At 32.4% G+C, this 27,135-nt stretch overlaps 1 protein-coding gene across 1 annotated transcript in view; it reads right to left on the reverse strand.

Moving 5' to 3' along the window:
• Positions 1-27,135, reverse strand: part of LOC129003290 (phorbol ester/diacylglycerol-binding protein unc-13-like) — a 177,856-nt gene that overhangs the window by 24,367 nt on the left and 126,354 nt on the right. The window contains exons 6-7 of the mRNA XM_054431580.1: positions 17,281-17,404; positions 15,157-15,231 (exon numbers count right to left, since the gene is read on the reverse strand). Coding sequence (XP_054287555.1) covers positions 15,157-15,231; positions 17,281-17,404 — 199 coding nt within the window. The remainder of the gene's footprint in view (positions 1-15,156; positions 15,232-17,280; positions 17,405-27,135) is intronic.

Raw genomic sequence — 27,135 nt, forward strand, 5'->3', positions numbered from 1 at the left:
ATATTTCAGTATAATTTGCTGAATCAAAAATCGAAGATTGTGATTGGCCCAATGCTTTTTAACGAGAACTGTGGGAACATACTATGATTGACATATAACATTTAGAAACATTTATAAAATAAAAGTAGCCTAGTTGAAATAGTCTCATGTAGTTATTTAAACTTGAGAGGTTGCAGCATAAAAGCCGAATAAAAATCAATAGTATCATATATACATAACATATTTAAATAGTTTCCTGTTATTAAATTTCCTTGGTATACATTACAAATCTTGACATAATCAGTAAAGATTATTAGAGAACAATTTTATTTAGTGCGTGAGAAAAATAAAGAACCAAATTAAATAGTACTGTCGATAAAGAGAAACTCTATTCCTATGAAAATGTTTAAGTAAAACGATTAGTTAAATGGAAAATTATTTACTTATGTAAAAAAAATCATTGATGCAATGAAATCTTATTCGGTTAGGTATCAGTTGTCGTGAGTAGAGAAGTATATGCTTGAAAATAAGATAGAGAGAATCAACTAAGAGTAATCAGTTGAGAAAGTCTTGATAGGAAAATCGTGATTAGTTTAGGCATAGATTAAACTCCTTTTTTTGGTTTAGGTGATAGGATCTTGATGATCTTGTCGTGGGGTCTGTGGGATACTGGTTGTTCTAGGATGACGGTGATTGCAAAAATAATCTAGTACTTACTGTATAAAGGCTAAATCTTGTCGCCCCGAAATACTAGTTTTGCACGATATTGTAAAATTGGCACTCATTGCAAACAGTGTAAATTATCATTGGCATAGAACAACGTTTTCGTCTGACGGATTAGTTGATATACATGAATTATAATTTACACTGTAATTTAAAGTACTTTTTGGTGGCATTTTGAAATTCACTCCCACCATGGAGGGCCTTTATAGGATAGGGGTTGCATACAAATCTATGATTTTGCTGGGGATAAGTTATTTTTTTTAAATGGCACCTTCTATCAAGTAGTCCATTATTTTAAAGGGCTTTAAAAAGGGAAATTAATGTAGCAAATCTGACTTTTATATAAAGATATTCAAAAAGTTATGGAAGGAAAGGTTGATTAAACTGGAACTTTACATTCCATCACTTTTATTTTTTTTAATGGCTGTACATTTTCAAATAACCTTCAGTATACGTGACCAGAGTGATGTTACACACTTTTCAACATGATTTTGAATTGTATAGAATTTTTTTTTTTGAATATATGCAGCCGTTCAAAAAATAACCAGGGGGTAGTACTAAGGGACACACCCGATAGTAGTATATTATAAGTTGCTTATTGGGTTTGAAGTCATAGAGAACTGTGCTTTACTTAAACTCTGTGTTTCAAAAAATCTTTGTATATCAAATTGAAAATGTAAAAACGACAATCATACAAAATAATTAAATAGTGCAGTAGTAATTAACGTCTTAACTAATTTTGCGTCAAGAGTCGCTGGAGGAGAAGTTGTAATTATAATTTAACTATTTTAAAAGGTAAATAATGGGTAAACTTAATGAGGAAAAAGTGCCATACAAAAACTATTCACTAATTAAAGTATAAAATCAATTTTTTTATGATAATAAAATAGTTCAATTAAACTGTCACCGTTATGTTTTCTACTCCTTGCTAATAATTACAGCTGCACTAAACGGGGACAAACCAACACAAATAACTATTTCTTGATGTCCCTGGCTGCACTACCAACTAAGTAACGAAGTTACAAAAATTACCTCACAAATATTAATATTTGGGTAAACAATTATTTTAAATTGAAAATTGAAAATGTAAAAACGACAATTATACAAAATAATTAAATAGTGCAGTAGTAATTAACGTCTTAACTAATTTTGCGTCAAGAGTCGCTGGAGGAGAAGTTGTAATTATAATTTAACTATTTTAAAAGGTAAATAATGGGTAAACTTAATGAGGAAAAAGTGCCATACAAAAACTATTCACTAATTAAAGTATAAAATCAATTTTTTTATGATAATAAAATAGTTCAATTAAACTGTCACCGTTATGTTTTCTACTCCTTGCTAATAATTACAGCTGCACTAAACGGGGACAAACCAACACAAATAACTATTTCTTGATGTCCCTGGCTGCACTACCAACTAAGTAACGAAGTTACAAAAATTACCTCACAAATATTAATATTTGGGTAAACAATTATTTTAAATTGAAAATTGAAAATGTAAAAACGACAATTATACAAAATAATTAAATAGTGCAGTAGTAATTAACGTCTTAACTAATTTTGCGTCAAGAGTCGCTGGAGGAGAAGTTGTAATTATAATTTAACTATTTTAAAAGGTAAATAATGGGTAAACTTAATGAGGAAAAAGTGCCATACAAAAACTATTCACTAATTAAAGTATAAAATCAATTTTTTTATGATAATAAAATAGTTCAATTAAACTGTCACCGTTATGTTTTCTACTCCTTGCTAATTAATACAGCTGCACTAAACGGGGACAAACCAACACAAATAACTATTTCTTGATGTCCCTGGCTGCACTACCAACTAAGTAACGAAGTTACAAAAATTACCTCACAAATATTAATATTTGGGTAAACAATCAAATTTCTAGCTTATAAGGTTGATTTAGTAGGTGGTAAATCCTTTATATGTTTGTGATAGCAAAATTACAACTTTGGACAACAATGTCGGAAGTAAAAATGTCAGGAACACGTAGATTTTTTACTTTTGATGAAATAATTGTGAGTGTTTAAAAGGGTGTATTGAAGAAGACTTAGTGGGAGAGAGACTAGGTGCACGCTCATTCTTCCCGCGTGTTGACAAAATGAAGGTAGTTAATAAAGCTGGTTAGTTAGGCGACCAGACTACACCGTAGTACCACTGACTTTATAGTACTTTAGAGGTAGGCGCACAAAGGACTTAGCCTACACTGGATCGAGCAGGCAGGCATGCTCAATGCTTAAACAGTGTCTTGCAGAGCAGGAGATCATTTCGAGCATGCCTGAGGCCTTGGTGCAGATGTTGTGAATGTGTATGGTCATAACTTAAATGACAAGTCAACAAAACACCATGGCCTCTGTTGGTTAGACGTCCAGAACAGACTGCCATATAGGAAATATTCAGTATACAGAGAATTTTGTTTTATGCTAAAATTTATCAACTTATTCTTGGTGGGATTAACATAATATTATCTTTGGACTTGGAACAAAAATTAGCTGAGAACATCATTATCAGCAAACTAAAGAAAAGGGACTTTGACAACTCTCTTTTTGTCATTAATTAATATGGAGATCAGAAAATATCTATTTTTTCCAATATAGGCTATCTAAAATATATAGATTAAAAATATATATATTTTTGATAAAATGATTGTAAGTGTATAATTGTGTTTGTGTGGATTGTTTAGTTGTTTCGTTGGATTGTTGTTTGCTATAGTGATAACGATAAGGTTGTCGACAAAGGACGATAATAAGTAAAAAGTTTTGTTTGAAAAACTAAAATCTACTGTACGACGTGCTAGCACAACATCGAACTATTCTTTTGATGAAATAATTGCTCGTGTTTGGGTGTGTTACAGTAGATGGAGTGAGAGAGAGATAACTGATAAGGTTGTCGACAAAGGGTGATGCAGGTTGTCATACCCCCCAACCCCCCCCCCCTTCACCCGACAAAGGCCCATATTCCCCGCTTGTCTACTTCATTATACTGTACAGCGAACCAATTATTCGGGAACGTGTTAACTCATAAAGAAAATATTATCACTTTCACATCAAACATTGATACCAGAAGGGCCCTGGAGAAGAGAGATTTTCCAGGAACATGTTTATCAAATTGATTAACTACATTTTCATCATGGAAAAGTAAAATGGTAGGTAATACTTGAAATCAAGTTTTAGGTACCAAACAAGTTGACTGTAAATTATATGCAGGATTGCAAAAATCAAATTTGTTTAGCAAGTACATTGCTTTATATGAGTGAATAAAAAGTTTGGTTGGAAAATAGTATTAGATAAAACAGTGAATTTACAGATATATTCATTCCCTTGCTGTAGGTTTGGTTTTCTTGCTAAAAACATGCATAATCTTTCACTCTGAATAATTCTGCAAAAATAACTTACGATTAATTTAATATTTCTTGATACTGTAATTAATAACTCTGATTGGTGGAAACTCCTTACTTTTTAAAACTGGATCCTAAGTAGTCGAAACTGATTGAATCTAGTAATTTAATTTTTTTTATTACAGGTCAATTCAGATGGCAAAATATTATGTTAATGAAATCATAACGTGCTATACTATATTTTATACATAGTAAAATGGGAAAACAACTTATATATTTCTTAAATGAATTATGGTTTGTTTGGAGACTTATATAACTAATAATAATCTTATAGGGTTTAAGGGAATATATGTTTGTGCCCATTGGCATGATAACTCGAGAAAAATGACCCGATTTCAAAAAAATTTTGGATAAGCGTGTCCCTAACCAGCATGATCGGACTATAGGAACGGGGTTTTTATGGGCTAAACATTTGGTTTTCCCTTCTTTACCTGGAATACATAAAGTTTGCAATTTCTTTCCAAACCATTTGTAAAGCTTAAAAACGAATAATTTAGTATATTGAATCATTATTATGCGCTTTTAATTATTATGATCCGAGCGAGTATAACAAATAAACTTAACGTATCTGGGTTGAGTAGCAAAAAGTGAAGTTCAAACATTAAAATCTGTTCGTATAATAAATAAAAATCTGTAGTTAAAATCAACGACTGGGGACTGGATATCAGACTTTTGAAATATAAAACACTCTTCAGATTTAACAATAGAATCTGAAGTATATACCTGCAGTGTTAAGGCAATGTTTGTTGCCAAGGACCAAAGTTAATTAGTTAAACCTCAGAGTAATAAAACAAAACATAATCCGTTTTTGTTTTATTACTCTGAGGTTAAATGATAAGCCACAGATGCGTATTTCATTAGCTAATTTTGAAATTTGACGTAGAAAATAAGCTATCACTTCTAAACACTTGTGGATACACAATTATAAATAATAGACTACTTGACATTCAAACATAACATTTCCCCGGATAAGACACGATTAAAACTCTTAACAACCCTTGGTAAGAGAACGAGGATGAAGATAATCTTTTTGTTTTGAATTTTGCTTTCACATTAGCCTTTACAATACAGGAAAACAGCAGTGTAATTGGTTTCTTATCTCAATTTTTACTTCTACACCAATTGAGAACGTAATGGACGATTTTTTATACATGAAAAATAAAATCCATATAATAACAAAATATTTAAACGGGTTTATAATTTAACGATTTATATAACTAAATTTAAGATTCCTTTGTTTGTCTTTTTCAAGCATGCTACAAGCTGGAATAGAGTTTAAAAATATTGAAAATCACACATCTATATAAGTTAATGAAAAATACACCCAATGAGGCGTGTACTGATATTAATGCAAATAAATAACTAAAAGGTAGTTTGCACAGCTTTTGTTGGGAATTACTAATAGAATTTTTGAAATAAAACTACGAATATATTCAACTATTCTGTGCTCTCTTCATATTGATTTCTGTAAAGTACCTACTGTATCTTGTATCTGTATCTTCTGTAAAGTAATCTTGTCTTCTTCTTTTGAGCATGGGCCAACATTGATAATCGGTTTAACTCAATTCACAAAAGTAGTTTTTCATTCAGCTATAACACCAAACCCTCGAAATCCCTGTGCCCTTTAAATTGAACACTTTAATTTGAATTCAGCTGATTTTAACTGATGATTTTTTTCTTCAACAACTTCTTAACCAAGCAAGACTGAAAGGAAAACCTATCGGAAGCTAAAACATCTCCTATTCCACATCAGTTATTGCAATATCATTTAAACTAGCGGAGAAAATCTAGTTTCGACAGAAGCTCACTCTGCGAGATGTTCATTCAAATATGTTATATTATAACGTAACAATGTAGTAGATTCAGTATTGATAGTATTCAAGAATTAATGTTCCAGTGCAATTGCCTCTGAAGCCAATTTGAAAAGGTCAGAAGCCTTTTAAAAAGAAAAGAAGAAGGGGAGAAGGAGGAGGGGTAGTAGGAATAAAATAAGAAGAAAGATGAGGGGATAGAAAAACCAGAAAAACAAAATATAATAAACAAACCATAGAGTACATTTCTAGAAATCATACTTGACTTGAGAATTTACGAATTATTAAATGAAAAACGTCGTACAGAATCTAAATCAAACGCGTGACTGGCGTAAAATGACAGTAAAAGACGACGAAGACCAAGACGCACGTGCTAAGGACATTAGGCTGGCCCGTGAGCCTCAGATTGAGGCACGCACTTTACATAACTCTTGGTAAACAATTCCTCCTCTGAGTGAAATGTCAACAAGCCATTCTGATGAAACTGCAGCACTGTTATATAGGATTAACTTTGAGATGTAGCACACATTTCGTACTATTGTAAAATCTGGTGCCTGTTATGTTTACAGCACCTATGTTTGCTTAATTATGAGTTCCCACCAGCCTACACCTACACAAACATTTTACAGATTTACTATATTTAGAAAAAATCATTTACCAATACAAATTTTTGGTGACGATACTAGTCACGTTGGGTAGTTTTGAAATTATGAATGGCTAGGCTAATTAAAGAGAATTAGAGAGGGTCTCTTAACCCAAACCAAAAATGAATTAGCCACAAGAGGACAAACTTAAGACCAGGTACTGGATAAGGATAAGGCTGCAGAAAATTGGAGCATTTTCTCCTTACCTTCTCTCTGAGATTGTGGTCTTCTATGCGTCCAGATCATAATTTCGTCATGACAATAACCCGTGATAGTGACTAAAATTTAGATCATCTACTACCCCTCTTACCACGAAGACGTCATCATCGTATCATGTGATCGTGGCAATATTTTGACATTACCCCGTGGTAGCGAAGACATCATCATCGGACCCGCAAGGTCGACTCCAGTTATTTCAAAAACCTTACCATTTCTTACACGATCTCAAGGCAATGGTGTAGGTACAGACTGCATTTTCTTTTATAAGTGTCATTTTAACACTTTTAACACTTCTTCTCCCTCCTAATATCCAAAATCGTTTTCTCAGAACAGTGAGTAGGTATCATTTGAGTATGACAATAATTGTCTTTGTGTATATCCATTATTAATTTGAAAATGATAGGATGTTTTGAACTTGGTAAAACCTTTGACTATTAATTAAAACTAAGGGGTAACAGAAGTCATGTGTATCTTCTCTGTTGCTAACTTTAGTTTTCACTCTGATGAAACCCAACAGGAAACAAATTCTTCATATTCTTCATTAGTTAAGTCACAATTATTGAGTTTCTTATTCTTTGTCAAAGTATTGTTCTTAAATCTATAGATCCATCCTATAACTAAAGTTTTTCTTATACGTAGAACATCCGCTGTAAAAACTGTCATTGGTTGAAACACTGTTAAAGGCAGAGACCTTTCGCTATTGATGTCTTGCTCATCATATTGAAATTAATCCTGACTAACTGATTAGTCAGTTAATCAGGGTATACTGATCTTAGGATCAGTTGTTTCTTTGGCAAAGGATCATTAAATCAAAATGACCAAGGACAACTGAGCCTCAGTTCAGTTCCGAACAATTATTTTTATTACAAACTACTGACTTTTCTCAGGTTCAACCCGGCAACCTTTTGATTGTTATGTGAGCAATATAACCACTCCGCTACCCAGCCAGTTTGTTAGTATATCCTTATTATTGGTAACATGCATATCTATACCTTTTTATCAAACAAACTAGACACATTTTCATCTCCATTTTCCTTTCTCAATGTAAATAAAATGAAATATCAATGTATCCATACACTTTATTGTCATATTATCAGATGAGATGAGTATAAAACTGGGCGTATTTAAGCCCAAATTTGATTTTAAGATAAGTGAAGAATGTAGTGAGATACCTTTTGTAGCTTTGCTACCGACTAGACTATTTTTTTTTTTAGCCAGGGCCATTTATGTTATAGCCAGCCAACAATAATCCAGTTCACAAAAGACATTTTCCAGGATAGAACCGGCAACCTATTGATTTATGGGTGAGCAATATAACTACTTAGCTTTAATACTATGAACTGTCACATATTCTATCTAAATTATTTTAGATGTTTCTAGTTTTGTACTGAACTTAGAAGGAACTGCTAGTTTATAGTTTTTATTTTTATATTTGTAGAATACCTCGTAAAATGTGGAGCTCTGAATGAAAACTAAGTTACTACATAAAACAAAATTATATTCCTCGGTTCTAAGATATAGAGGGGAGTTATCTTAATTCTGAACGTTAATAACATTTAACCATTGTAACCTTTACACCTAGAAATATTTCGAAGTATTCTATTAACGTATATAATCAGAATCCTCGACGACAAAGAGATACCATGTTTCACTCCCACTACGGACACAATATGCACAAATATTTCTAAGAGAAAAATAATTCCTATTTATGACATATAACCTTTCTTTGTAGAATTCAGAGAAGTAAGCGAGGCGTGAAGGGTAAGGTTTATTTTTTGCCACTTGATTAAGTAGAGCGCGTGGGCTTACCGCGTGGTTGTTCGGCACATTACACGTGGGTTAACGTTAATAGACTCAGGAGAGCTTTGTACGTGCCCACAACTATCGTTGATACATCAAATAATACAAAACAACCACTGTACAGGCATCTCAAATCGAAATCAAATGTTAACTTGTATTTAAATATAAACGTTGAGTAAAAAACTATTTTGGTGCAAATTCTGCAGATATTCTTTTGTATTGGCTTGAACTTAACTTTATTAACATGATGGTAGCCACACCAAATTTGTTTTTAAATTGATTTGTAAAAAATATACATGTGGCCTGTGCGTGGAACCACGGAATACCAAGTGTGACAGAATGAAGACAATGTATCCAAATAAATATATAATGTACCGTAGATAATGTACCAAAGTGTTGTAACTTTTTACCGTAGAGGAATGTATAAAGCAAAGAAAGATTTTCAGTCCATTCAGTATACAATTTTGCTGTACTGACAAGTATCTTTAGTGGCATCGGAACGCAAAAACACGACATCGCAGCTTTGGACCCTGGCTCTACCGACTGAACCAATACCACAAAATCACGTAGTTTTCCCACTAGCCTAAGCAAACCCTTACCGGTACCAGATTGCCTGTAATATTTAAGAGTAATGATGTTTGCATATAATGTAGTGGATTGGATGTAAATATTGCTTAGTAAACTACAAACACCTAAAACAAGATATAATGTTGCTAGCGGGGCCATAGAATGGTGGTAAATGTTAGTGTTGATTTAAATTTTTAGATCATTTAACTGTTTAGTCTGTTTAAAAAGCTGAAAGGTTGGTATTTTTTCTGTCTGGTAAACATAAGGTTGCCTAGTTGATCCAGAGAAAATTCAGTAACTTTTAGCAAATTTCGTGCAAAGGAAACACGCTTTTCGCTAGGCCCCATGGTAAGATCTGGACCCGAACTTTATTTGCTTTTTCATTTTGAAGTTGCCGAGGTGGTGTTTTCTAAGATTTGAATTATATATTAGTATTTAAGTAAGTATATGTAATGTTTAATTTTATGTTTAAAATAACTTACAACATTCCCCCCTCGTTACAATTGTAGGTTATTTTAAACAGAAAATAAAACTAACATTTTATGGAATCTATTTCCATTCAGTTTAAGCGAGTCAATACAAAATTAAAAATAAACAATTAACTTCGCTCATAAATATTGAAATTGATATGATTCTATTTTAAGGCAGTTCAATACAGCACATAAAACCTAAGCGTGTTTAAAATAATTATTAGAAAAATAAAGCTACTAACTTACAGCATTTAAAATATGTCGATGTAGATCCATAACGTAAAGGGTGATTTAGAGAAATATTAGAAAATAGTTGGGCTAAGGGATGAAAAGTCGTTTATAAGAGTACAATCAAATAGTGATGTTGGTAATGTTTATAAAGGGTTGCATTCATAGGCACATAAAAGACTGAGGTAAGATGGTGGAACCTTTCGTTTGATATTCTGGCCAAAAGTTACAAGTTACGGGTTTATTTATGGCCAAAGTCCTAAAACAGCGATCGTGCCTCTTAAACTTTGTTCTTGAATAGGTTACCATCAAGAAATAACACTACATTTCCTTTCTCTTTGGCTTTACTAATACTATTCTGTTAATTCTTGTTACATACATAAAAAATCAGTTTTTCTCTAATATTTAAAAATTAATAGTCACTGGCAGTAGCCTATGGCTATGTACTTTTTTAATAATTATCGGATGAAAGATCCATTTTAAAAACTTATTTTTTATAGTCAACACAAACAAGTACCCACTTATTACACGAAATCGGGCGTTGTTATCACAAAATATGTTATCACAAAACTGAATTTGAGTGAAAGAAGAGTTTATAAAGGGGTCTTATGTCTTTTGAAGCATAGTTACTGAGGTATTGGAAGATGAAAAGTATTTGATAGTTCCAATGATTAAGGTTTACTCAAAAGATACAAGTTTCATTCTAATGGCTTTTAAAAATTACAATTCCAAAAACATAAATTTAAATTTCATATAACGAGAACTAAATACAATAGTTATGTAGATTAGTATGTGTAGCCAGAGTTCTTGTGAAACATACAAATGTGCATTGTTATAAAATTTTGCCAGTTTAAAAATATACAATACTTAATATATTTGGAGGTGTGAAATTTCAAGAATATAATACTACTTAAAACAATTTTTTTTACAAAACGTTTATTTGGGTATAGTTTTGAAACAAATAAATGGTCTGCGTTTATAATTCTGTTCACGTAGGGAAGAGGGAATGTTTTCAAAGGAGGTAACATGCGGGAATCCACCTCCAGACAAATCGCCTGTCGTCACTTTAGGATAAAAGATTCGTAGTAGAGGGTGTGTTGGACTGTCTCACGTTTACTTTTGAATCTACTATCTATAGAAGAAATGGCTTTATAGTGCTATATCTTCTATCGTTAGGTCTAGAGTTTATTGCATGATTTCTTAAAAAAAAGAGGTTGGCGGCCTTATAATTAACCTTGCATTTGCCCATCCACACAGACTACAGATCTTTGCGTGGAACGTATCCAGCAAAGCAAGGGGTATAGCAAGGGGGGTTTCTGTTTCTATTATTAGGTTAAAGCTGGTACGGTAAGAAGGTAAACTGTACTGATCAAATGTTTGCGTCAGTGACCAGGATCCGAACCCACGACTTCGCTGCCTTGGGCCCGAAGTCTGTGACGCTACCAACTGAGCCACCGGCTCACTCTAAGAATACATATTAATCACTTCTTACTGTTGTATTGTAATCGGCACAAGTTTTATCACCACAGTTTGTATGAAGGACCATACTAAACTAAACTCACTTATAGATTTTACTTTTAGCGTCGTCAATTCACTATCTTAAGTTGTATTAGATAACTAGTTCCACCCAATTATAGATCAATTTTATATTTTCTCAGATTGTTAAATTGTGAAAAATTTCATTAGATTGGAGTAACATAAATTTAATATTGGTGACTTAATACATAATAGTTGTTACACTTAAATAATATATTTCTTAAAATAAAAAGAAGTAAAGTGAAATAAAAGTAGTAAGCTCTGAGATAGACTCATCCTTAGTAGTGTTCAAGGTTCACAGAGCACACTGTTTTGAGAGTGTTATTTTACCTAGATGGGTCTTAATCTCGTTTACAACCTCTAGAAAACGGTTAACGACTCGTAAAATTAGATAACTTGTTGTCAACTGCAATCGAGTCTTCTGTTTAAGTGTTTTGCTGTCAGGTGCTTCAAAATGGCTGTGAAAACTTCCCCCATAAACTGACAACTAGCTTTTACAACTCTTGATTGTATGATCAATAAACGACTCTGGCTTTTGTCAATGTAGATCACACTGTCGTACAACTAGCATTCACTGCCACTGTAAATAAGTTATAAAAAATACTGACGTATGTTTGTTTAATGCAAGTTAGAGTTAAAAATCATGGACACATGATTATGGTGTTAGAACTAAATCATATGATAGTTTATTTATAAAATTTCACATAAATTGTGGTCTTATGGCTTTTATCTTCATGATTATAAATAAGATAAATCAGATTATTTTAGTATGGGCGTAGCTGGTCTACGGTTAAGGGCCCTGTACAAGTGCTGGAGGACCGGCTCATTTCCCAACTAATACCAATTATTGCATCTGGCTTTTGACAATGACGTAGCCTAGGAGTCCGTAGCCCACATATGAATATGTTCATCCAGAGTGCTTAGTTTGAAAACTGTTTTAAGTTCAGCTTAATTATAACTGGTTTTTTAATAGTTTTGGTTTCAGTTAGTTGTACTTGATTTAATAATTTCATATCTATTTAAATAAATGAATGTTCTCAAAAATATTTCTTATTTTCTCGTAAATATTTATTTCTTCACATATGAAACTAGGACGAGGATTATTTCTGTAAATCTCACAATGCAAATAGTGCATTTAATTTCACAGTCTAATTTATTATAATGTGTGAAGGTACATTACCAGCAACTCTGAATATTGGTAAGTCAACAAAATGTGAAAATCCAGCCTGAATTCCAGTGATAAGATACCTCCTTCCCTCAAAAGCCACATGACAGTTACTGTCATGTGGCTTTTGATGGAAGGGATGGTCCATTTAAGTTTTGTAAACAATTAAAGTTTACAAAATTAAAGTTAATTAAATTTAATTAATAAAGATTATGTAAAAAATTAATGTTAATTTGTAACTTTGAGGTATTTATAACAAAGAATTGCATTTATTTCGATTAAACAATTATTCAATCTCCAATGCAATAAAACAATAAGTCTGGAGCTGTCAGAGGCAAAACCACTCATAACAACCAAACGTGGCTTGCAATGGATCCTTTAATTGAAACCACTTTAACTCTCATAACATATAGCATGCTGCTTTATAAGTTATATATATAACAACAGAAACATTATTAACAAACTGGGTCATTGCTCTAACAAAACGGAAAAGCCAATGTGCGGTAGAACATATCCTTAAAAATAATTATGTTTTAGAGTTGGCAAACAGAATGATTTACACATCCCTAAATTATGCTTGTAATCTACAGTAAAATACTTCACGTCAAGAACACAATAAGGGTTTGCATAATTTGTTATTGTTTTAACAGGTGTAGTGATTTTGGGCCTTAGCCCTGAAGCTTGAAGCAGGGGAGAACACACACCAGGTGTGATTGCTAGGGAATGCAATCCCATTTCACCATGCTAGCTACCGGAAATTGATAAACCTTAACTGTTTTATTAACCACGAAAACTGACGACTAACAAAAATGGCAACCAAAAGAACCAAAAGAAGTGAACTCTCTTAAGTCACTCATCATTTATTTAAAATGCTTATCTTGGCCTCAGAGTAATAAAACTCTTGGCCAACAAAATAATTTTGTTATTGAGCACATCGTAACCAGTTTTCCAAAAATTGTTATTTTTATACCTAGACAAAAAAAGAAGAAAAATGATTGAGTCGAGGACTATAGCTGTTCGGGAAAGAACCTTGTTTATAACCCCAAAACGAGATGGAAGCTATTTGAGGAGACAACTTATTAAGGTAAACAGTTCAAGAGACAGTTAAAAGAGTGATAGTAAGACAAGAATTTAGTTCTTTACACTTACAAAAAATGTGATCTCTCAGCATCCGTTTTAGCCAGTGAATTTAAGGAGCCCTAAAGACGATGCTAATATTGACACTTAAGACAACTAGTGCTAGAAATACTATTAATATTTTAAGTGGTTGGCATTGCGCTACAAGCATACCTTAAAAAGTTTTGAAACTAAGTAATTATTAGTAAAATTACTACAGTCTTATATTTGGTCTACAAATTTAAATATTTTTGTCGATATAATGTAATATATACTCACACAAAATATGTGGATACTTTACCTCTTCTGTGATGGTGAACATGAAAATAAAATAGTTTTTCCTCGGAAAGCAAGCATAATATTAGTACGGTCTGTCGAAATAATTACCGATGGAAACGGGACAAAATGAGTAAATATAAAAACATTATTTATGTTCTGGATTTAAAACACACTGTAATACAAGAGACAACCTGCAAATAAAACATAAAATTATCTTGCTAATATTGGTGTGACACATTCAAACAATCACGAAAAACCTTTATTCTAACTCTACGGTTGACATTCCGTTTTTTAGCAAAAAGGGACTAATATTAAAATCAGGTGAAGGGATTGTATCTACTCTAAAATTGGGGACTGTAATTTTATCATTCCCATGCTTCGCCAAGTTCGATGTCTAAGTCTAATTCGTAGATTCAAGCATATTTGTGGCCTCACAGTGCTCGATGAGGTGTATGAAGTGTAGACGTAGGGGCATTTTAAAACTACACAGAAAAACTTTACGAGCACACATGTTGAAGGTATTTGCAAATGTGATGTCTATGTTTTATTTCTGTGTTTTTGTGAAAGAACAAATTTAGCTGTTTAAAGTTTTGGAAAACGAAAAGGCTTACACCATTCAAAATATTATAATTTTGTTTTATTTTAAGTTGTTTTTTATAGGTTTTTTCCTGATTGTAATGAATTTCTTTTGTAACATTAGTTTTATATATCATACATTTTGTTGCAGATTAAAAACCGAAAACCCCCCTAACGTTATCTATACACACTTTTGGTTGATATAGTTTTGATACATTGTATGGATGTATTATTAACTATTGTTTACATTAGGGTAATTACCCAAACTAGAGTTAAATTGAACTCTCCAAATAAATACCTTTACTTGCGTTTAAACATTTCTTGTGTGTAAGACTAAGTATATTATAAACAAATATAGTATATTTTAAATACAAATATTTAAAATTTTAATCTGTTAATTTAACATCACAAGCTTTGACGGTAAAAATATTCTTCGGGATGTACAATGAATTGAATTTAAAATTGTCATCTCAAAGGATACATTGTTTATTTTTTGACTAATTAGTTTATAAGATTCTGAAATATTACGTTTTCTATTTTTATTCCTACTCTACACTCCAAGCTGCGTAGGTGCGGGCGTGAGGTACATAACATTGTGACGGTGCCTCAATCGTGAGTGGAACTGAAAATTTACTCTTTACCTCTTGAGTTTCTCTGCGAAATCGGGCCACATACGCCCAATAGATCTCTCCATCCTGTAGGTGGATCATAGCGTCCTAGCAACATCATCATCGCTGTAGAGTACAGCGTAAATATGAAGGTGAAGATGAAGAAGAAGTAGAATAGGAAGAAGAAGAAGAGTAAGAGATAGAAGGTAGTTGAAGAAGATTGTTGAATGAACGAATGAAAGAAGACACAATGAGTGAGGATGTTAAATGATAATGTGGTAGCTGAAAATAACTTAAAACATACTGATCACCATTGACCATTGTTAACATAAAAGAACACCTTCTTTGAAAAATTACTCCAAACGTATTTCACTTAGGATAACTTTTTTAACTATTGTATACCAAGAAGTACCAACAATGAGCTGTACACACGTTGAACAGCATGTGAAACAAAAACATGGTCGGCGAAGAAAAAAAGCTGCGGCTATATAAGTTACAGTCACATAATGTAACGAACTGAAATGTACTGGTAAAATATTTTTTATATGACTATTGCCTGCTCCAAGATTGGGAACGTTTGAACAAAAGTATTAGTTTGACACCAGAAAGCATGGAAATCTCTCATTTCTATGTAGTAAAAAGGTTTCCTCTATGTTAGAGAAACTATTTATTCAAGGGAATCGTTGGAATTTTATCCCCTAAACAAATACAAGGATATTTTACAACAGAACCCCAATAAGACATAACCATTCAAGACATTCATACCTCCTCATGTTGTAATTCTCACAGATCTATTTATGGCCTGCAAATGATTATCTATTTTCGTGATAAACATAAAAAAAAACTGTCTAATTACATTGTGTTCTTGTGGTGGTCTAAAAAATTTACATTACACTACTCGATCAAATAAATGTTGATTTATGATTACAGTCTGAAAATTACCGTGTTTTCATACAAATTGTATAATTTGTAGATCATGTTTATCGAATCGAGTTGTAATACGAATAGATATTCTTAGTTATGTGAAGTATAGTTGTACCAAAGTTAAAACGTTCAACGTAAACCAAATAACACGGGTAAAACATGTTTGAAAAGATCCAGCTCCATACAGTAAAATGTGGTTGAATCGTTCGGTATAACCATAGACTAACCAACACAAGAACTAAGGGAGTATGTTTTATCTATGGTATAACATAGTCCAAAGATTTTTGTAGAAGTTTCAGAACACCCTATTATACACTCGTTATACAGGGTGTATATAAAGTCCCGCACGGGCTTAATATTTTCTAAACGACAACAGATAAATCAAACAGATTTGGTACATCAACACCACACCTAAAAATCTACTTTTTTAAGGAACTATGAATTTTCTGTCATATCATGGGGACGTCCCGCAAGGAGTCAGAAGAAACTCTTAAATAGGAGCATAGGTCACATCAGTTTAAAGGTCTTTACTAGCAGATTATAATGCCGCAAATTTGAACTCAAACGGATAACCGAGCCAAGAATGACAGTTGTTCAAAGATTCATTTAATTTGCATTGCTATTATACGCTTACTCCCTAGGGGGCACAGCCCTAGGAATCGGAAGAAAATTGTTAACGTAAGCATAGGTCGATATGCACATCAAATTAAAGGTCTTCACTAGTAGATTACGATGCCGTAAATTCAAGCTCAAAAGAATGCCTGAGTAAAAAATGGCAGTCATTCAAAGATTCAAAATAGCGGGTTCAAGAAATCTTTGAACATTTGCCATTTTGCGCAGGATCAACCGTTTGAAGTGTGATTTGCGGCATTGTATTCTACTAAAAAAGACCTTTCATTTGATGTGCATATTGACCTATGCTTCCATTTAAGATTTTCTTCCGGCTCCTTGCGGGACGTCTCCAAAATATGACAGAAAATTCATAGTACCTTGAAAAGGTAGATTTTTTGGTGTGGTGTTGATGTACCAAATTTTATTGATTTATCTATTGTCGTTTAGAAAATATTAAGCCCGTGTGGGACTTTATATACACCCTGTATAGGAAATTGTAGTTATAAAAATACCGTAATGATAAATACCTACATTACTCTAAAATGTACAAACTTTACGAAGCTGGTGTTCTACCAACCCCTTACAGTACCATGCCATGCAGCTGCCAGGGCGGGTACTCACCGAAGGGTAGTTCGAACCTGCAGTCTACCAGGAGGGAATGGCCCGTGGGGTTCTTGGTACCCACTACCTCGCCCTCCATCATCACAAGCTCGGCGTCCAGTGACACCCACTCTCCTGGACCCTCCTGCAACCAGGGTATTAACAGCTGATTACTATATTATTTTGTACCTAATATAATTGATTAAAATACTTAAAACAGCTGTTTTAATGTATGCGTTGCGGGTATAAAGTAGATCTTTTACTCCCTAGGGGTAGTCCCCCTAGTTATTAATAGTCACTTAATAGCTTCTCTTAGACAGTGAAGTACCTTTTGTGCGTATTTTGTCTGTGTTAATTTTACTCATTGAGATTAGCTGGTTTTAGCCAGAGCCCAATGTTGAAACATTCTAATTGGTAAAGCATGTCATGTTGTTTTGGGATCTAAAATATGACCCCAATTTGATGTTGCAAGAAACATAGAATAAATCATACATTACGCACACTGGCTATCTCTGGGAAACAAAGGAGAAAACATAAATGTTTAGAGAATAAGGAAAACGAATACAAACACTTGACACGTTTGCGGAACAAAAACCATCAACCGGTGGAAAACACCGTGAATCCTCGATGGACATCAATGATTTGCATCGAATTAGGGATTGATACAATTGTAATGTATTTGTTCATGGCATTTGAAATACTGTACTTGTAAAAAGTAAAATGTATTGTTTTCTCTTATTTATTCATCATTATCAACCAAAGGGTCCATTTTATGTTAGACTGAATGATGAACCAACTATCAATTATTTGAGATGAGTCACCACCTAAAGTGTGTATTTTAACCCAAATGAGAGTGAGGAATGAGTGTAGAATGGAGTGAGATGATATGTGTTGTTACTGATAGTATCAGCTGGTTTATCAGTCAGGATCATAGGCGAATTTTCAGGAACAGCTGGGTCCGGTTTCAAACCAAAATCTTGAATTTTCTCAAGATCGTACCGGTGACCTTTTGATTGTCAGAAAAGCATTTTGACCACTCAGCTACCAAGCCAGTCGAATTATACATGAACATATTATTTGGGTTCAGGATCAAAGGACATACAGTGCTATGTGGTCGTACTGACTTCGAAGTTATATTACTGAACCCTTTAACACCAAGAAATACTAATACTGTACATCTACATCTACATATCTACACGTTGATCCACCATATACACTCATAACTCACTTAATAAGTTTCATTTATATTTACGTAGCCTATTATTTTATTTGTTACACTTCGCAGTCCTTTGAGAAATAGAAGACGTCAATATGTAAGTTTTAAGGGATAATAACAAACCATTAAACTGTCTTCAGTTAATTCATAAGATTGATGAATATACACGGAGAACAGCATAATACACCCACGCTGTAAACCGGTTCATATAGGGAGGGGTTGTTCAATAGGGCCTTGTACTAGATTTGTATGGCAATAGGTAAACCCCTAATACTGTACAGTATTCGGTTCATAACTTAATGTTTAAATGTTTCTCGCATGAGTTGTTAACCGAGAGTGTTTAAATCCGACAGAAAATAGTCTTTCATATTTGTCTCTAAACTGACATTTTTTATCAAAATTATATAATTTTCCAAATCCTTATACAGTATATTATACAGTATACTTAATAGAAATACCACAACATAGTTACAGTATAAGGAAACAATGATGACGTCATATGCAACAAAGTTTAAAAAATCTCAAAACTAGAAAAAAATATTCAGTTAAATATCACGCCATCCGAATAAAAAAAACAAGGCGATTAATGCATAGAGTAAAGTGGTTTTACAAAGAGGAATCCTATAAATAAATCTGAGAGTTAAACCAGAATCTGAGAGATAAGGAACAGGATGTTACTACCTGCTTACCTGCCTACATAAAACAATGTTGACAAATCATATATTAATCCTGTAACTAGTATAAGATTATTGATTATTGACTGAAAGCTTACTGGGAAAATCTACTTTCAAACTGAATATTTGTTTTAAATACTGTCGACTTTGATTTAAAAATAAAGTTACTTTTTGTGTGTAATAATGTATAATACTTTAAATGTATATTGTAATAATGTAAGTTTTGAAATTTAAGGCTTTAATTTATTTCCAGAGAGATGTGTTGATATAAGTTGTTTCTTATCCAAAAAGATTCAACCAGGCTATTTTAATGTATTTTAAGGAGATATTCTCCTCAAATAAAATGTCGGTAACGGGCAAAACAGCCCGTGTTATGTTACGTCTACGGTGGTATTATTGGAAACTTGAACGGGTGGTTTTGACGATGTCGTGGACAAAGAAGCGATCACTATGAAATACATTATTTTATATTTACAGTGAAGCATGACATTTTAACCTAACTTTATTGTAGAGCGTGGCATTGAAGAATTACACTACTATTATCTTAATATTAGTTTTACGATTTTCGCTAAAACATGTACTGTAGTCTCTATTTGTGAATTTTGTCGACAGAACTACTTATGTAGGCGGATAAACATGAATTTTACTTCGCTGTTAACACCTTTTGATAAAATAACAAAATATGTTTTACTATGAATCACAGAAAAAAATTTAAACTACGTTTACAAAAACCGTGTTAACGGATAAGACAATCATAGTGTTTCATTTCAAGAAAATTGCCACCCTGGAGGAACTTTGTACCAATAAATTACCCAGTTTTCCTCACCATAAATATAAGCCACGCTTATGATAGCCCTACATATTGACGAATTCTAACATTGCAATTAAACAGAAAAAAAACGTTTAAATTTTCAAATGCACCTATGTGATTTATTCAAAGTACATCTCTCTCATGAAACAAAAACTAAATTTGTTGTAGAATGTACCTAATCCATCCACCTACCTCATTAAAAATTAATTAAACTATTCTCTTTACGAAATTCGTTAAAAACGCCTGAAAGCACAACAACATCTTCGCCTCGTTTTATTCCTAACCTAATGACACGTGGATGTGCTTTGCTTTGCGTTTATTTAGTCTTCAACTTTCCCTCTCAAAGCGAGAGAGTTCCCTCCAAATCCGGCGTCCGGTCGCTGGTTGAAGAGTTGACGACTGCTGTCACCTCGCCGGTCTGTCACTTTCACTATATTATACATTCCCAGCCTGTAACCGAATTGGCAGGACGCGATTTAACAGCATCCGGTATCCGTAAGATATCCGGTATAAACAGTTTAAGGTATAATCAAACAAGTGCAAGAAGTCCCAGAGTAAACTATTGAGTCAACTGCGACTGGTTGGTAAAGAGGTTGTGGCGCCTTTATCAAATGGCTAAGTGATGATAACTGCTAGAAAAGAATTAAGCTTATGCTATGAAAGACTTTAACTCGTGTTAGGCAAATGTTTTGTCGGCAAACTATCGTTATTAGTGGTTTACATGTTGATGGTTTCTTTATGTTTAAATGACTGTCTGTCGGTTTCGGTATAGCCTACTAAAATTATAGTTGAAAATGGAAGCTTAACGCTGTAAAGTACTGTAAATATTGGCCGTTAGAAAAACACTTAGTCCAAATGGCTGACAAGAGAAACCAAAATCAATGTATATACCTTATCATAATCATCCCAGTACCAGTTGGCCAGTTGGCATGGCTCATAAACCTGGACACTAAACGTTAACGGTTTTACTTTTTCAGAAAACGCTGTATGCCATAAGTTCGAATGTTTGTAAAATGTTGGTTGTTTTAACGTAAACAAATTTTATTTGCGAAGATCATCGATAAAAAACAGTGCTAACAAAATAAAATAATAATTGGATTTAAAAATTAAAATAAACACAAAGAAAACGCTTATGATTTACACATAATAATCGTAATTCTTTATAACTATCAAAGTATGTTTAAAGTTAATTTTCAAAAGTAGTAGAGAAAACTTAATCTCTGTCGAAAATATATACAAGACACCATTCGTAGAATTGGTAACGTTGGAGATAAAATAAATTGTGAATACTGAAATAGGTTAAAATTGCCTAGGAAACAACATACTTTTTAATCAATCATTCAAACCATTAGGAAACATGTATAAATATAAATTACCGCTTCTTCTAAAACTCAGTGCATACTCCTACCTAGGAGTCGTAGGGGGCGCGGTGATGATTACTGTTATACGCCACCGATATGTAGAAAAAATGAAAACCCAGGAGCGCCAGCAAGAAGACGAAGCTAGTAGTGTGGAGACACACCAAGAAAGTGATGACTAGCATTTGATCCAAATTACAACAAAATTCCAGTGAACTACGACAATCAACGAGTTTATAATTATTGGCTACTCCACATGATCAGCCATCGCCGGGCATAGCCCCAGAAGACCGTCCAGAAGACAACGGATTTTACAACGGATTGACTGGACTGAAATATTTAGTTATAGACAATAACTAGTTAAATGAATAAATAAATATATAGCTAGGTATGTTCTATAGGCAAATATGTCAAATTACATTAAAGTGAAGTTTAACAACACTTTTATAAGCACGCTAAAAATTTAAAATATGTTTTTACTAAAGATTTAGGATTTTATAATACTTAAACAAACCTTATTGGTAAGACATGCTTTGAACAGGTGCAAATTTTAATTAAAAGAAAATTGTCAACTCATTGAAAATCAAATTAAAAATTATCTGATTAAGAAAGCTTTTTAAGAACTCCTTAACTTATTTTAAAGATATTCTTCGAGTATTTTAAGCAAACAGCAAACCTTATGTTTCATTCAGGCTTTCTAGAGATTTTGTAAAGCTTTGCAGTGTAAAGAACGTAAGAAAAACGATTAGAAACTAAAGAACTTTAAGACGAAAACGACCAAAGGTTTTGAGTTTAATAAAAATTTTCTCTCCGAAACTTGAAAAAACCGCGCTTTATAAGACGGACATAACTACTACAGCTTTAGAATGACAATAATTAAGCAGTAAAAATAAATACCTTCATCATAAAATATATACATTTAAATATAAAATTGACAAATTAGGTAAGTAGGAACTAAGTAAATATGTGCCCACTTAATATCAAAGCAATAACTTAGATAGACCGTCTCTGAAGAAGATAAATAAATCAAAGTTAATTGTGGATACGTACTAAAATAACAAATAGTTAAATTTGCATTACACAGAGAGTACTGTGAAAAAGACATGTAATACGTTTTTATCTTATTTATACTGTGTAGCCAAAAAAAGTTCTTTCCTCGAACATCTGTAATATCGCTTGAGCTGATTTTTCTGCACTAAATGAAGTCGACGTAGCGCTTTCCAGTGGAATTGGTCTGTATAATCCAATTAAGAAACCCATTGGCCGATACATTCAATAATATCTCCCAATAGAACATTCCTTCTGCTCTAAATTAAATATGTCTGACAAGATCTAATTTCAGTATTAAATGTAGACTAAAATATAAAACAATATCTAAATAGTTATTATTTTACTATAGACGATGCTATGTGGATAAAGTTTATTTTAACTGAAGGGAAAGTGTTATTAGTACACAGTGTCATTTTAAACATTGAAGTACACATTCTGTCAAATATACAACCACTATCATTCTTGCTTTGGTTGTTACATTTAGTTCACATACATCAACGTAGTAAAAGTAAAGTTTGAATACTAAACATGTTTTGAGCCTGTAGTGGAAATTGAAAAAGTAGTAAGTTATTTTATGTAAACATTTTTAGCAATTTTAGCTCACAATCACACGCTTCTTAGTTTGATTTCATGCAGTTTTCAACTGTAACAGGTTCAATTGTATAATACTGTGAAATAATACATGAACGACACATGACCATACTCGGAATGACTTTTTACCAGCAGAATTTGACGGATGAGAGTATATTAACTTCTCTATAGGTGTATGATTTAGATTTAGTATCCATAATTTCAGCTATTTAACATTAATTATTAATTTGTGGTTGATGGTCTGAACAGTTAAATAAGGTTTAACTGTATGCATTTCAAATACCACCGCCACAGAAAACCGGCAGACTTTGAAAATTGCAATTTGCCTAATTTCATTTTTTATATTTCTTTAACCATGTCATCCAAGATTTACGACCTTCTAAAAAGCAGAAAAAACATTAAGCCATACATTTAATTTTCAAATACATTGTGGCAATACTATGTCCATATCTTATATTTATTGCACTAAAGATGATAACAAATGATTAAGTTTAAATTCCAATTCTAAAACTACATTTAGGAAAGACATCTCATTGACATTAAAAGGACTGGAAACAGTTAATCTCCACTGGAGAAACTAAGAAACACCCCCACACTCTACTTAATCCTTTCTCGGAACACATTGAAATAAACACTTAAGATAAAGCTCTTGTTTACTTCGTTAATGGTGCTAAAATCCTTACCTGTAAATACTTAAAAGATTTCCAGTAAAACTAAGTCAATTTAGGGTAATTAAAAGATGTTTTAAATGGAATCATTTAACGAATAGGTTTGATTCATCCATACAAATAATTATGTACTAAAAATGCATTCTCTAAAATTGCAGCTACTGATATATTTTCTATAGCACAATAAAATGAACGCTTAATAAAGTCTTGGATAAATAACAGTTAATAAATACATTCGATAAATCAATGTTGTTTTGTTACCTATTGTGTTTGCTTGGACTCCTATTCTTTTCTTCATATACAAACTCCTCCTAGATGGTTGAAGCAATCGTTTTCAAATTTTGCATGATGATAAATACTATATTAGTGAGCGCTGTACACAAAGAGTAGAAATCTAAAAGGCATAAAAGATTTATCCCAGGAATCCGCCCCATGGGGTTTTAAGTTTCAATGTAATCCTTATGGAAGCAGTATTTGACAAAGCAGTACATAAAAAACGGCATAAGACCACCTGTTGACTTAAATGCAATACATCAGAATTGAAATTTTAAATTACGGATATTAGAACAGAAACGGTATGGACCATAAACTTAAACATTACGACATTGACTCTAGCCCAATGGTTTGGAAGTTTTTGAAAGTTCCCTTCAATATATATAAACATTATTACTTTCGGGTGAGTAACATAATTTGTTTATATATTTGATCTATACAGTTTCTTTTGTGATTTGCATGCTGTTTGTCACCTCTTTAATTACCTTTAAAGTCTAATTAATGTAATTACAAAGACATTACAATACTAATTAAAATAAAACTGATAAGGCAGATAACAGTAAAAGGCCCCCCAAAGAGCCTCTACCATTAACACATCAGACCTACCATGTACAATGTCTCGCTGGCTTTTAGCATTAGATTGTACCTAATGGAATTTATAGTGGCAAGCAAGTTGTCATGAGTTAGTCAAGGGCTGGTTCCGTTTTATAGCAGTATTTGCTGTTTTACATGTACCTATTGGCATATTCTGAATTGTGATATAGGTTCAAATCGATTATCCATTAGAACAATAAATACGGTAAACTCATAAACAAGAAAAGTAATTAAAGATAAGTAATTTAGTAATTAAACATGCAACATTTAATCAATAACAATTATCAAGATGAAACCAAACGGATTCTTTTAAGAATTTCTGTAAAGGAATCAAATTTATTTTTATTATGAGATCACATATTCAGAGAGTTGAAAAGAACTGAAAAAAATCAATTCTAAAATTTAAAATGTCTTTCTGTTACTTTGATTTTCTATTTAGAAATAACTTTAACCTACCTTAATAAATTAAAAATGTATTTTTGTTTCTCTATGTTTCCTTCTTCCTGAATTAAATATTAAACATTTTTCAAGCTACTTCATTTAACTATGTGTATCCTTTAGTTTATTGGAGACAAGAATTATTCAGTCCAAGCGACAAAATTTTCATATTAGTCATCCAATAGTTGAAAAATATTTAACGAAAAAATTATTTTTACTTCAATTTAATAAATGGCAAATTATCTTGTCACGAGTACATTTTTTTTTAAACCAGATACTCCTCCGGAAACACTCTTTTACAAGCAAACATACAGAACAAAATAAATCCTCGTTTGTTATAAGCAATTGTTAAGTAAAACAAACTGGATTTGCCAAAATCTGTCACTAAAGCAACATCAAAGTGTGTTACTTTTTACGAAGATAGAATACACAGGTGTTAGAGTATTTACTTGCCAGCCTTCATATGTCAAGCACAGGAAGCCGTTAATAAAACAGATATCCCCCTGTTTGGGGTTGTTATGGGTATACTCGCAGTGACAGGGTCCCTTGATGTGGTCAACATGATTCTGTACCTCCTGCTTTGCATGCTTTATTGCTTCACACACTACAACAACATCTTTGGCAACGTGTGTTTACAGTGCTATAACCTGATAGTACATGATTTGCACATTCATAAGTATTCTTAGTGATAAATATCGATTATTGTTTTACAGTAGGGTCTAAAATTTCAAAAAATACAAACGATATAAAATAAAATCGTACCCAACTCTGAAGTTATACATTTTTAGAATTGCCATATCCCCTGACAGTAACAATATGCTGAAAGTTTTGAGGAAAATAAATACTGAATTACTTTAATGAAATTTAACTTAACTAAAGTTTTGAAATAAAAAATATGTCTAAATATCTACAATTAATCCATGTACATCAGTAATACTTTACAAAATTGACCTGAAAGTACATAACAACAAATTAACTAAAGCCATAGAAATTATTTGGGATATTTGTGGATGAATATCCCTAATATGGAGACCTTTATTTTTGGTTGTCTCCTAAATAGGTCAGCCTGCAACCAATGATAAGAACAATACACTATTGGGTAACATACGTAACATAGTTATTTCTATGTATGTATTCTATGACATACATACATAGAACGTAACATAGTTATTTAATTTTCACCTTTGCCTGTTTATGCTTTCTTTGTTATTTAAATTGTTTATATTTAGATGTGAGTTTTTGTTCTTCTACGTGCTGCTTTATTTATTGAAGAAAAAAATCATCTAAAAGATATCAATAACAACAATTTTCTTATTTTGTTGGTACTGTCAGGATTTTCTGAACTATACAGCACACTTTTACAGATCGTAATTTAATATAGCATGCCACTTGTAAAAATATAATTTGTAAAATTATTTTTTACCGTTGGAACATTTTAAGATGTTAATTATTTCAAATAATGGCATCAGGTAAACATACATACCAACATAACATACCAAGTCCCTTTTAGTAACCTGAGCCAAATATAAAATACAAGAGTAAAAAAATATATTTGAATAATTTTCTTCGGGGATGTCTGTTGCCGTGACGCCCTAGGTTTTACCATTGACTTTTAGATATTGAATGATTCTGTTCCATCAATAGACAAAGGTGTTGTCCTGTGAGTTTGGGTTTAGATACAGACAATCGTGTCTAGAACATCAATTATAACCACCCTATTTTACCAGTTAGGCATCAATAAATACAACATGTGATTGAACTCAGTGGAAAGTGATAAACACAATAAAATGTAAAAAAAATTTTGCTAAAATGTCACAACACTATTAAAGAAGTAAAGAGAGGTTTAACCGAAGTGTTTATTTCAACATAGTTCTGAGAAAAGATTACGGTGAGTAAGGGGACGTTTCTCATCCAGTTGGGGATGTCCATTCCACCCTTACAATCAAATTTATGCGAGTCTTTAAAATACACTTGAATGATTGGGAAGTACTTTTTAGAGTAATTAACGAATAAAAGTATATGCAATTCATACTTTTAACCCTTTAGAACTAGTACATTGAATATTTATATTGTTTACCTCCTGGGATAACTATCTTTATTTTAGATGATACTTTGCAAGATTTATATTATAAACAAACATTGTTTATGTTTATACTTCCACAATAACACAAAGTTCCATTAAGTGCAACAAGTAAAAAGGTTA

Source organism: Macrosteles quadrilineatus, unplaced genomic scaffold, assembly GCF_028750875.1.
Source record: "Macrosteles quadrilineatus isolate MER2022 unplaced genomic scaffold, UCM_ALF_1.0 Scaffold_9__3_contigs__length_116548681, whole genome shotgun sequence".
Classification (NCBI taxonomy): Eukaryota; Metazoa; Arthropoda; class Insecta; order Hemiptera; family Cicadellidae; genus Macrosteles; species Macrosteles quadrilineatus.